The 14,282-nt window shown below is 43.2% G+C and overlaps 1 protein-coding gene across 1 annotated transcript in view; it reads right to left on the reverse strand.

Annotated features, from left to right (window-relative positions):
* The window catches only part of LOC111872333 (oxytocin receptor), a 96,246-nt gene extending 82,171 nt beyond the window's left edge, over positions 1 to 14,075 (reverse strand). The window contains exon 1 of the mRNA XM_023866089.2: positions 13,445 to 14,075. Coding sequence (XP_023721857.1) covers positions 13,445 to 13,948 — 504 coding nt within the window. The 5' untranslated portion in view covers positions 13,949 to 14,075. The remainder of the gene's footprint in view (positions 1 to 13,444) is intronic.
* Between the last annotated feature and the right edge of the window lie 207 nt (positions 14,076 to 14,282).

The following is a 14,282-nucleotide window of genomic DNA, read 5'->3' on the forward strand; positions in this document are numbered from 1 at the left end:
GATGGGGGAAGCATTATAGACACCGCTAAGCAAGTGGCCGAACTCGCTTGCTCGGCGGGACTGATGGTACGCACCATTTATCGGTAGGGTATAGAGACTGGTAGAATATCATAGAGGGAAGCACAATAGATCAAACTGGTCGCGGTGCATGGGGAAACCCACCCTCTCTAAATAACTAACTAGGTGGGTGCATAATTTTAAAATGGATAGGATAGGATGGTGTGGATTGGATTGATCTGGCTCAGAATATGGACCAGTGGAAGGCTCTTGTGAACACGGTAATGAATCTTCGGGTTCCATAAAATGCTTGGAAAATTATTCAGTAGCTGCACAATTGGCAACTTCTCAAGAAGGGCCGAGCTCCATGAGTAAGAATGAGAGTAGTGAAAACACTACGTGTCTTCAAGTTAACTTTACTAAAACAATGAAGTTTCTTCGGTCTTCTGTAAAATCCCTGTTTACTGCGCGGCAAAGATGAAGAATTGTAGGAAGAAGAATGTACAGATAGAAGGTTTTTACATCACAGTTTTTAATTTATGTGTATTATTGTGTTATTTGTCTTTATTTATATTTAAAAAATCTGGAAGTATTGTGAACTCATAGAGTGAGTATAGACTGGGTTTTGATTGTTAAACGGATTTATTGAACACTTACAGAATTTAACTACAAATAACTACGATAGTCTCATTGAGTTACACACTCCAAACATCACTGTAACCAGTTTGCTAGGTCATCAGTCGTTGCCTGGTGACGGACCCCAGCAGTGTCGTCTGTTTCCGTGCTCACGTTCTTACCTACTGGCGATTGTCTCACAAGTAACTCACTGCTACAACTGTCGACCCTCAAGTAACTGACTCTCACTAACTGTCCTTATAACATCTCGGCACGAACCACACAAAAAAACATATTTGCTCTGTTGCTGTTTCAAGTTGTTGAAACCATTACCTAGTAACGGCTGTTGTATAGCTGCTGCTTTCGTGATCTACCTACGAAGCCCACTCATGTTACAACCAATTATTTATTATGATGGCTGCTAAGCTGATTGAACCTCGATTGAACTTAATCCCCATAATCTGCCCTGGTGAGGCTGTAATGCTGTTTTCGGGGAACTACACGCTCAGTTGACAAAAGCATTCCACAGAGAAGTTTGTTGATGTGTTTATTCTCGGCAGATAAACTTTTAGTTTGATTGTAATAGTGCAGTAAATAGTTGGTTCAATCGGGCGTGATGTAGGTTGAAGCAAGCTGCTACAGGTCGGCAAGTATCTGAAGCCTTGTCATAGATCCAGTCACTAATTAGAAAATCATGTCCTTACCTTTCAGTGCTTTGAAATAACATAGCTGCGACTTTTGATCTTCTCACCTCGAGTTCAATACTGTCACGGTAGCATGACGGATGTGGCCCTTTATGGCGATTATCGCTGCATCGAACGGTGTTGAATTTAGAAGAGTGACGTCATTTTTAAATAACGTTTCAAACCTTTACTTGTAACCGAGACGATATAGCAGCGTGAGATGTATTTTGCTGGTAACCATGGAGATTTTATATATAGTGAGTGGATCATTTTCAATGGTGAAATTTATCACGTGTGGAGCCAGGTAACCCCTCAACCTAGCCCTACGAGTCTTAGAAGGCAGTGAAAAGGGAGCCCGGTGCTTGGGCCCACCTTGTAGCTGGGGGACAGTAAGATATACACATGAGACCCGTGAGACTCGAAACTAACTGGCGAGGACCAGTGGCAATTTGGCAGTCAGTCGATAGCCAAGGGGCTCGTGCTGAAACTACGGCACAACAAACGTAGCGCTTACACAGAAAAACCGATCCCTCCTTCGTCGAAGAGGAGGCCCCATTTAGAAACACGTGCATATCTTTCTTTTTCTTTGGCGCTACAGCCCCAAATTGTCCCCTGGCCTACCGCCATGAAACTCTCCGTTTCACTTCGGTTTAATAGATCTTAGATATTGGGTAGGACTCCTTGGGCGGGTGAACACTACTTGTACACAAACACGGAAACACGCACAGACGCCAAACATCCATGCCCTGAGTGACATTCAAACCCATGATCTCGGCTTCCGAGCGCACAAAGACAGTTCATGCCTTAGACCGCTGGGCTACCGTGACCGGCCCGTACATATCTAAAAGAGAATAAACATCTTGGTCGTTTATCTCGAGGAAACTGAAGGGATGAATGACTGACAGTGGACTTTATGTCGTCTCTGTTATTTGTAATTTTTACTGGTTGACATAGAAATAGTTACGGCAATTGGTTACCGTGTGTCAGCGACTTAACGCACCGTCTTCAGAATGACCATTAGAGTTTTATCATGTCAAACAAGTTAGGAAAAATACTTGAACGCATATCAGAACTTTCTTTCCCTTTTCTCAGTTATCCTAAATACTTCAAAGCTTAATACGAAATTTCTATTGGGTATAAATTCCGCTATAATGCATCACTCACTCACTCACGGATATGAGCCCTTCTTGAGGAGCCGCCAATTCTGCAGCTATTCAAGAACTTTCAGCTTTTTATGGAACCCGAAGGTTCATATCGTGTTCACAAGAGCTCTCCACTGGTCCCTATCCTGAGCCAGATCAATTCAATCCATACCATCTCATCCTGTCCCTCTTGAGATCCGTTTTAATATTATCCACGCACCTACGCCTTGATATTCGTAATGGTGGTCTTCCGGCTTTCCCACCAATATCCTATATGCATTTCTCCTCTCCCCATTCGTGCTACATGCCCTGCCCACCTCATCCTCCTTGACTTGATCATTCTGATTATACCTCTGTATTGCACTGTTTCAAAATATTTATCTATTCGATACGTATTCAGCAAACTTGTTTCATGCGTGCAGAAACCCAGTGGGGTCTTCTTGACAATTGTCAGTTACATAGGATCAGGTCCTAACGGTGGTTGTTATGAAGGGTTCTGCCTTCTGGGATATTACGCAGTTTAGTCCGTTGAAAGTCACCGGACATTTCGGAGAAACGTGTTGCCTTAGGGTCGAATAATAATCCTAGTAAGAAACCAGCGTGAAAACAGGTAGAAAGCAGAGTTGCTTCACGCTCATTGATAGCTTGGCTTAGCCTTCTGCCATGAAGATGGAGGCGACTGACGTATGATAAATCAATCGCCCGAAACTAGGCCACAATTGATGCAGAAAATCCTGAATATTTATAATTGCATAATTAATTATAATCTTAATTCGTTTCCTTGTTTCAGGTAAGAATCGCTGCTGAGAACTGACAAACAAAGGGAAGTTACGTTAGTGTTCGTACACAGAGTCCTGCAGGACCGTCCGTTGCGGAGGTACAGGTAACATTGGCAGTTCGAGATCTTAACATTCGTCTGTAGGGAGAGCAGAAAGCCTTTATAAAGAAACTGCGTCTCTTGGGATGCTGAGACGTGCCTCACTGTACTCACCTCGACTCACGAAATATGACAGGAATAATGGTGGAGCCGGGATAGCTCAGTCGGTATAGCGACTGGCTACGAGGCTGGACGGCCGAGGGTTCGGAGTTCAAGTCCCGGTAGGAGCAAGATTTTTCTCCTCTTCACGTCGCCCAGACCGGTTTTGGGGCCAATTTTACTTTCTATACAATGAGTTCCGGGGGCTCTTTCCCCTGGAATAAAGCGGCTGGGGCCTGGAGCTGACCACTCACTTCCAACTAGTGTCGCTCTCAAGAATACTTGGACCTATACATCCACTTCCCCTTACTTCTTCTTGGCATTGTGCTTAATTAATTAAGCAAAGGTAAAACTTTATTTTGCCTGACAGGAAAAAGGGTAAAATGTAAAGTTACCCTTCTGTTTAATTAATTAATCACAATGCCAAGAAGGGGGCACGCGGTAGCGTAGTTGGTTGAGGCACTATGCTACCAGCCGGAAGATCGCGGGTTCAAGTCCCGATGAGGTCATTGGATTTTTTTTTTCAGTTAACGTAATCCTTCCAGCCGCACTATGGCCCTGGGGTCGACTCAGCTTCTAACAGAAATGAGTTCCAGGAATTAATTAAATAATATTCCTGGGGAGTAAAGCGCGGCCGGCGCGTAAGGCTGACAACCTCACCGCCATCTTTGAGCCGATTGTCTGGATAATGTGGGACCCTCAACGTCTCACAACCCTATGAGCCTTCACGGACTGTTACAGGGATAGCTTTACCCTTTTTACTTATATGGCATGAAGAGGTTTTGGAGAATGGAAGTATAACTCCGCCATTCTTGTCCTGGGCATTAGACGGAGATGAGTGAGTTTCACGCCCCGGCCGCTTAAATCACTGGTAAAGGGCCCCCCGGTACCCATTGGATAGGAGGCTGAGTGGATCTCAGTGCCGGTCTGGGCGCTGTGGAGTACAGAATATTCACACTCATGCCTGGAATCCAACCCCGGCAGTCCAGCCCGTGGACCGTCGCTATATCGAGTGAGATATTTCAGTTCCTGTGTGGCAGGAATTTTATGCAAAACAATTGGGTCTGCCTTTGCAGCTTCCTAGTGAGTTGATCCTGCTGTGTTCCCGATGTCACAACAGGAGATGGAAACGTTTGAGAACTCAAGAAACGTCGTCTTATTATGCAGCATTATTTATCCCACAAAGACCTGTTTCATTCAGGTAGGAAAATTGGTGAAAACTGAATTGGAAATGATAAGGAAGGGCGCATATTTTGAATATTTATTCAGACTTATGCCTAGAGTGGGGCCGCGCCATAGCTCAAGCGGTTAGTCGCTGTCTTCACACCGCGGTGGCCCGGGTTCAATCCCGGGTCTGTTCAAGTTGGATTTGTGGTGGGCAAAGTGGAGATGGGGCAGGTTTTCTCCGAGTACTTCGGTTTCCCCTGCCAATCTTCATTCCACCAATTGCTCCACAATCACCCTCACCTATCATCTGGGGCTGGTACAATAGGCCAGAAGTGGCCGCAGTACAAGGGACTTTGTTCCACCCCACTAGCAATAAAAAAATATGCCTAGAGTTCCTCGGGATGTCCACGAGAAACCCCTGTCGCGATAGCTAGTCTCCGGGTTCTGATTTGAACTCTGGATTTCTAGAATACGAGACAGACACGATACCTACTGGAGTGTGACGTCCTTGTGTCCAGTTTCTTACATATATACAGACGGTAGAACATTGCTAAATAAACACTCAGGCAAGAATCGTCTGGAGGAACAGAAATGTCACAAAAGACATGGCAGATAGAAGTTCTGCAGGAAGCACAGAGTTAAAATACATTCATGCTAGCGTGATGTACCTGTAGTTTTTTGTGCTTCGTATTTTTGAGGTCCCGAATTCGAATACCTTCCCGGAGACCAGGTGTCCTCATTGATATTTTCATTGTTTTCTTTTTTCGTCCAAGACAATTCTGTAATATGTTCAAACTCCTTCTTTTCAAAGTCTTTCCCAAGTTATATATTAAAATAACCATGTCATTCAAAGTTATGTAACCTTTGCTTTTGGAAACACGTTTTTAATAAGACAGTGAACAATTGTAAGGCAGAACATAACAGACTGAAGAGAAGGTACATAATATTGTAAGAATATAAAAGTTCAGCTTATCGAACAGGAGTTAAAATTAAATCCCGCCAAATATAGATCTAAAACCGTTTCAAATCGGAAAACACAATTTGCTGTAAACGTTTATTCGAACCCAGCGTGAGTTCAATAAAATAAATTGCTGAAACCACAGACCTCATGTATGTTCTAACATTACGCTTAAAATGTACACAGTATATGTATACACGTGGGAAGGGATTTGATGTCATTTGTATGCATCTCAGTCGGTCATTACAGAGTTACAGAAACCGGGATTCTGGTTCACAAGACCTCGCAGCAAATTCCTGGCGGGATTGCAGTCCAAAAGACTCTGCACAAGCATGCAAATATCAGCTCAGCAAAGCGGATATTACATCAAATCTAAAACTTTGCTTTGAGATCGAAACTCAGTAGAAAATATGGGTCAGAGGCCAGCGCTTCAACAGATCATGCTGGCCGTATCGATGTTTCCACGTGTCGACCTGGTATCGCGAGTGTACCACCCTAACACGTGACTCGATTGGTATAGCCGTTGTAGACTCTGGCATGATAGTTATCAGAGCCAGTTTTACCCGCTGTATTTCATATCCGTCGGAGTAAAGTCGAATACTGGACAGGAAAGTAATTTTCAAACATAGGACTAACCTCAACAAAGAATTGTAGCTAACATAAACCTTTTTAAAGTTTCATAAACCACTAATATTTTTGGAATATTCTTGGGGTAAAGGGCGGTCGGCGAGTAGGGCTGACAACCTTGCCGCCATCTATGAGCCGATTGTCTAGAAAAATGTGGGAACCTCGACGTCTCACAACCCTATGGGCCTCCACGGGCTGTTACATGGATACCTTTACTTTTTTACTTTTACTAAGATGAAGTTCAATTATTTCTAAGTTAAGAATGTGGAGATTTTCATTTTCATTATTATTATTATTATTATTATTAGTTTTGTCCTGTGTTGTCTTATCGCTGCTGCTCAACTGACTGCTGAGCTTAGCACGTAAATAATAAACAATTGAGTTATTATTATTCAAATAATATAAATTGCCTTGCTTTTGTATTGTGTTTATGTGTGTCATGTTTCTTTCCTTTAATCGTGCTTACTTTCTAATTGGCCGTTGCGCTGTTGGCACGTGTCTGACTGAGGCTTGATGACATCTTAAAGAATCAGTGATTTTAGTCTTTCGCGGTGGTTGTTTCCGATTCTGAATCTGCTCTTGACAAAATGTTGATATGGGCAGTGTTCACGTCGTTTGGGAGGTTCTTACTGCATTCATCTTCAAAGTCGCAGTGAGTAGGGTGAGTGAGGGTTGGTGAATGTGTAGGTTTTGGTCCAGCACACCCACCGGGGTGGGGGTTGCGCTAATTTACAGATCGTATTTTCCCGGACAGGGCACCAACCCTGTCTTTCCTAATGAGAAGAGGGAAAGAAAACAGGGAAGATAAAATGAAGGGGCGAGAGATATATAAGGAATGATAGAATGAAAGGATTGGAAAGAGGAAATGAAGAGACCCTGAAGGAAAGAAGGTAAAAGAAGAGAAGAATAGGAGTAAAAAAGAAGGAGGGAGCGGGAGATAAGAAAGGGAAAAACGAAGAAAAAGGACACAAAGAAAGGAGAGAATAAAACGAAAGTATATTAAACAAGAGAAGGAAAAGAAAATATGAAGGGATGATAGAAAGAAAGCTAAGGAGGAAAGATTAAACAAAAGAGAGGAGAGGGAAATAAAAGAAAAATAGAGGAGGAATGAATGAAAGAAGAAATAGAAGATAGACAATTAAGCAAGGAAGGAGAGAGGTGGGGACAGAAGAATAAGACGGAGAGAAGGAAGGAAGACAGAGGATAGACTATTGCGTTGCCAGTGGTATCTGCGCCTGCGCACAGCCACCCCGTGTGTGGTATCAACGTAAACATTAGATAAGTGTGTCGATGTGTTGCAATAAACGTGTTGATCATGCTCTCAGCAGCAGCGAACATCGCACAGCAATATGAAGTGGCAGTTTTATGCTTGTTGTGCCGATGATGTTTTCCAAGCAGCGTGAAGCCACTTTCAGATCATTCAGTAGCGTTTACAGCGTCCTCAGCTGCACTTGCTCACAGAGCTACTGCTTGTTGCATGTAGCTGTCTCTCTCCGCTTTATTCCTGAATAACTGTGAAGTTTTCACATAAATGGGTTAATGTATTGTTTTATTCTACGTTCGATATATTGCATACTCACTTTTATGGTAGGATTTAGCTTACATCGCCAGTAGAAAGACTGGAAAGTGCCCAGTGACTCATACTGAAATTCCCTTTAGAGTCAAACGTAATAAAATACCGGAGAGCACAAAGATTTCTTTCTGGTAAATTGATTATCGTTCAGCTAGTGAAGAAAATTTTTACCAATTAAGGAAGTTGAAAGTTTATTACCGTGCTTAAAGGGGTCAGCAAATGGAGCCTATCTTAAACCAGATCAGTCATTTCATACCTTCACCCCTTATTTCTTGAAGATTCATTTTGGCTTACATTCCTTAAAAAAATAAAAAGAGGCTTATGATATCACCTTGCTGTCTGTATGTCTCTGTCTGTGTGTCCCCCTTAACACGCTAGAGTAATAGAGCCAGAAGAGACGGCATTTGCTAGAGAACGGTTCGGTAAACACCTTTCGGTGGCAACGAATACACAAGCAACAGTATTATTCTGGCTCAGTAGTCGTGAGACAGAAACATGGGTCAAGGTTTCTGCGGGGCCCGAAACCAAGAATGACGAGGGCCACCAGTAATTTACCAGACTACCGGACAAAGGACCAGCAGGGCGGTAGCGTGTGGGTGAGTGTGTATGTTTGCTCGTCCGTGTAGGGGAGGGCAAGCTAGTGAGTCACCCCCACCCCATCCTCTCGTCAAAGAGGAAACTCCATTTCAAAACAAGAACAAAAATATGGTCATAGATTCCGACGGGATCAGAAACCAAGATTGACTGTGCTGGCGAAACCAGAAACTTTTTACTCAACCGACCTACCGTCGAACCGACTGAGGACCAGCAACAATTTACATGAAACGATTATTTCTTCCCATAACCTTTTGTCTTTAATTTCCTTCCATTTAATCCTAGGTCTGTCAAGGGCTCTCTTTCTTTCAGATTTAGCGACTAAAAATGTTCGTTTTCGTCATCTCTTCCATTTATTCCATATTCCTCGGCGATGTCTTTACCGTCGATTTAACATTCATTTCCCATTTAACGACCGCCTCTGTGGTCTAGTGGTCAGAGTTCCTGGCTACAGATCCAGAGGTCCCGGTTTCAATTTCCGGCGCTACCAGATTTTCTGAGAAGTAGTGGCTCTGGAACGGAGTCCACTCAGCATCATGAGGATAATCGAGGAGCTATTTCAAGGAAGTAGCGGCTCCGGTCTAGAAAACCGAAATTAAGGCCGTGGGAATCCGTTGGGCTGACCACGCGACACCCTCTATCCGTTAAAGTTGGCACTAACTTTGCCGACAAGCGGCGGTCGCTCGGTCGGTATAGTTCGCTTGCGGACTACAGGTCACGCAGATTTTTTTTTTCCCATTTAACTCCTAAACATCTCTTTGACAAGCTTCCATCTTTTTGTTGGTTCTTGGTACTCTGTCAACTGCGTACTATATTTAGTGGCGGTCGAGATAATGGTATATGTGGGGAATTGAGAGGACAAAGGCGGAAGTAATGTTGTCTGTTTGAAATCAATATCCTACAGGCGTCAGAATTTGGTATTTCATGAATGTTAGCCAGCCGAGTGACCACTGAGGCAGCCTGCTGGATTATCAGCGTGTTTCGAAATTTTCCAGGTTACAATATGGGCGTGACTCGATTCTGCGAAGGTGACTGCGTAGACAATAGGCTTTATCTATTCTGGGACCGCCGCCTCCATCAGTTTATTCAGTAGTTACCTGGCTGATCCTTTTCTCTGAGAGTTAGGGGACCGAAGCTCGAATCTCACTAATCACATCTGGCAGGGGTGGACAGTTGTTTTGGCCCGCATGCCATATCACAGATATAGGTAAACTTTAGGGGCCACATGTCTTTGTCTTTATAAAATTATAATTACTCTATTTATGCCTCCAAATTTACAGAGGAAATGAAGTGAACGTGAATGGTTAGTGAAAAATATTTCATCTATGAAGAACAGAGCATAAGAGTGTTCTTTACCTTAGCGGAATTTAATCTTACCTAACAAAAAAAAACTCCCTGGCCTGTAGTCCGCAAGGTGCGTGGGCCCTAGGGCAGGTCTGGACGAGATGGAGAAGTGAAAATCCTTGACCACACCGGCGCTCGAACTCCGACTCCTCGGTCGTCAAGTCCTCAGTCAGTCCCTATACCGACTGCGCTATCTCGATTCTCAAAGCCAAGACAAAGAGCTGATAAATTATTTAGTTCCCCGCGTTTCATAATACCTGTATTTGTTTTATTATCAGTGACTGTAACATTTGCAATCCCAACGGAAACTTTCTCTTTGGTTTTGTTCCCGAAAGCAGACACGAAAAGGCTGTGTTCTGTTTTCATTAAATTATGTACATTCTTATATTCACAGAGAAATTCTATTTCGAATTAGTACAGCGTGACTTATAATGTATGACTTAATTAGTACTGAACATCTTCTAATTGTCTCAATTTATCGATATAAAGTTTATAAAATTTAAATACAGGTCTGATAAATTACTTATTCTGCTTTGAGCATCCGGACCATAGATAAAGATCAATATAAGGGAATATTCAAATTGCAGAAAAATTAGAAACCTGGATAGCGCAGTTGGTATAGAGACTGGCTACGGGCTTGACGACCGAGAGGTCGGAGTTCGAGTACCAGTAGCGTCAAGAATTTTCTGCATGTCGTCTATAATGGCTGTGGGCCCCACGCAGCATCCAATACAATGAGTACCGGGGTTTCTTTCGACGGGGGTAAAGTGGCAGGGGCGTGAAGCTGACCGCTCCCCTCCAACTAGTGCAGAGGTCAAGAAAATGTGGATCTGAACATCCATAACCCCCCACACCTTCATGGAGTAGTCCTTAATCAGTTAAGCACAGAGACAACCTTATCTGTTTATAAGGGAATATTACTTGCGTAACATTATAAATGCCGGTCACGGTATGCGAGCGGTCTAAAGCATGTACTGTTTTCGCTCGCTCGGAAGCTCGGAACATGGATGTTTGGTATGTGTATGCGTTTATTCTGTGTTTGTGTTGTCCTGTGTTTAGGTAGAGGCCTTGTGACGAGCTGATCACTCGTCCAAGGAGTTCTCCAGTCCGTAAAAATGATCATGAAACTGAAAATCAAAACCCAGGGCCCAAGGGGGCTTTAGAGTCAGCGGGAGAAAATTGTAAATATCGTGGATCGTTGTTGAAAAAGCTGTGAAAGCCACAAATTAAACGTAAGTTATTTTTATACAGAAATTATAAGTAGAATGTAACACATTTACTTAACAACGAAGTGTTTTAGAATACAATAATTTTTCAAATGAACAGACATGAAGTACCAAAATAAACTTTTAAACTGACTTCAGAGTTATGATTTATTTAAATATTTTAATTTGAAATTCATTATTGATTAGCTTTCAGATCATTGCAATCTAAATCACGTAGTGGGACGAGGCCACTGTATATACCAGTGCAGTATTCTAGTAATGATCTGGTAGAGACGAGGAAAGTCACGAACTACCCCAATCAGATTTTCCAGTGCGTCGGCCTGACTTGCCGTTAGAATGTTGTTTATTAATTTGTCAGTTGTGTGAAGTGTGCGTGTTATGTACTGCACCCAGTTTCGAAGTCAAATGGGTATCACTCCAACTTCGTACTGAATAGCTTCTGGGTTCAAATCCTAGTCAGGGGACAGGCTTATCATGACTAAGGTTTTCACAGAATTCTTAATTTCTTCCACGTATATATCATCGAAGCTCTTTTCATTGCATCGTTAAGTAAATAAACAAGAAATTATGGGATGAAATGATTGCCTGCTACCTCAGTCGGTATAGCGACGGGCTACGGGCTGGACGGTCTGGGTTCGATTCCCGGCAGTGCAAGATTTTCTGTTCTCCACAGCGTTCAGACCGGCTCTGGGGCCAAACCAGTTTCCTGTCCAGTGGGTACCAGGTGCTCCTTCCCCAGGGCTAAAGCGGCAGGGGCGTGAAGCTGACCATTCACGTCCATCTAGTGCCAAGGTCAAGAATGGTAGATCTATACCTCCACTTCCCCATGTGTCTTCATGGCATAATGCTTAACTAAGCACAGGGGTTACTTTAGCTTTTTTTTTTACTAATAGATTGCTTTTCTTTGATACAACACGGACCGCAAAGAAAATGATGCATCCAAAAATTTTTCTATTTTTGCTTGTGTATTCGTTTCCGCGGTAACATTTTTGTAGAGCCGTTACCTTGTAACGACAGGAAGGATACACATACAGACACGCCGACTGATGGGACGGATTTATGAAGTACGCTGTTGAGATGGGTTCAGGTGCCGTCATAAATATACCAAATTTAATGAAAATTGGTACAGGCAAACAAAAGTTGATGGGTGGGGGGAGGGGATTCGCAGACAGCCACATTCTCACGCTGGTTTCTTGCTCGCGGACTTTTTCCTTCTACCCTGAAGATGGAGGCGATACGTTCCCCCGAAACGTCGGTTTATACACTAACTACATTGCGTCACATCCCAGAAGACAGCATTATTCATAGTCACCGCCGGGAAAACCTCAAATGTTACAATGTAATAAGTTGTAAGATTTGAGGCTTTCACGGCGGTGACTATGAAGAAAGCAGTCTTCTGGGATTTGGCACCGTGTATATGTGGTGTTAACCGACGTTTCGGAGGAACGTATCGCCTCCATCTTCAGGGTAGAAGAAAAAATATATAAATCTGCAAGCAAGGAGACCGTGCTTTTACCGGTTCTCACGGTCTCTTTGCTTGCAGATTTCTTATATATTTTTTCTTTACCCTGAAGATGGAGGCGATACGTTCCTCCGAAACGTCGGTTAACACCACATATACACGGTGCCAAATCCCAGAAGACTGCTTTCTTCAATGTAATATGTTATATACTTCGTACAAAACATTCCTAAAATAAAAGAGAATTTCCATAAGAGTCTCGTCCTAAATATGTAAGCTTGGTTGCTCAGAATTGCGTGCGGAGTAAAGTTGAGGAAGATTTCAAGAGGGAAGACGAAACCTTAGAATTAAATAAATGGGATTAAGCTTGTATTGCGGATATCCAACTCTGGTTCTCTCATTGCGAACACAAAGGCAGCAGGTGTAAGGAAGGCTGAGAAATTCTTCTTACCAGGACACGGACATTACTCAACAGATGAAATTGTACACCTGAAAAGCCATGGAAATTTCAACGGAATTTACGCTTGTAGTTTCTGTATGTTTTTTGCTTTTAACATGAATATATTTTCGCGAAATATGATGGCCAGGTTTTCATTTGTTTCTTAACTTTCGCGAAAACAAAATTAATTATCATGTTTACAGTTTTGCATTCGGAAACTGATGAACGCTATCATGGTCTCAACTTTTGTTCCTGCAGATTTTGAGCAGATCTGAATAATGGCACAGAAAATATTCCCTAATAGAAATATTCTAATTTCTGGGATACAACGTCATGTAGTCAGAAACATAATCAGAATTATGCTAGTGTTTTTCCCTTTTCGTAAATTCCCATGGTAGCCATGTTGGTGTACTTGATAGTAGGGCGTTAAAAATAGGATAAATGGACCTTTACAAGTTATGAAGCTCCTCATTATGCAGTTTTCTCCAACCTCCTGTCACTTCCGGTCCAAATATTCTCCTCAACACTGTTCTCAGACACCGTCCGTCTATGTTCCTCCACCGACTGTGTATAGGATCAAGAAATAAGGCCCAACAAAGGGCTGTAGAGACACAATAATAATAATTCTATATTAAGGCACTCACCTGAGGTATGCAGAAGAGAAGAGCAAAGACCCAGGCTGTCCAGACCATAGCCCGCGAGCGTCGAGACGTCCAAGAGCAGTAAGCTAGAGGGTGGCATACGGCTTGGTAGCGATCCAGCGCTGTAGCCATGAGAATATAGGCGCTGAGGTAGGGCCCAAGCGTCTGGCCGTACTTGATAAGCTTGCAGAGAAGTGGTCCTCCGTAGAACCTGTAGGTAACGTCCCAGGCGAGCTGAGGCAGGACGGATAGGAAAGCCGTGAAGAGATCGGCGATACTTAGATGCAGAATGAAATAGTACATCCGGGAGAGCTTCTTCCTCGGCCTAGCAGAGAGGGCTAGAAGGACGGCCGTGTTGCCCAGCACGGTGACGGTGAACATGATGGACAGTGTTGCAACCTCGGCCTTCGCAAGTGATTCATCTCGGTCCAAGTCACTCGTGCTGTTCTCTGTAGTCATGTTCCAGCCTCCTGACGCTTCAGTCACAAACATTTCCATCGTCAGCATCCCTTTTGGCTCGCAACCGAAGTTTAAGTAACGGAAGCCATCTTTTCAAAACAGTTAGTATATTTCTTTATCGTGTGTAAACGTTTTCATCCTTCTGATTTCTTTTTAACGTTCTGAGTTTTTTATTTTTTTTTAGTTCGCTTAGTTGGGTGGAGTCCAAGTTGGTCCACTCGGCCCGGCGGCCACTGATTGACCTTAGCCTGCCCCGTGTGATTATGATGATGGGGAATTTGGTGGAATGAAGATTGGCAGGGGAAACCGAAGTACTCGGAGAAAACCCTCCCCAGCTCCACTTTGTCCACCACAAATCCCACTTGACTAGACCCGGGATCGA

Source organism: Cryptotermes secundus, unplaced genomic scaffold (genome assembly GCF_002891405.2).
Source record: "Cryptotermes secundus unplaced genomic scaffold, Csec_1.0 scaffold55, whole genome shotgun sequence".
NCBI classification, from domain to species: Eukaryota; Metazoa; Arthropoda; class Insecta; order Blattodea; family Kalotermitidae; genus Cryptotermes; species Cryptotermes secundus.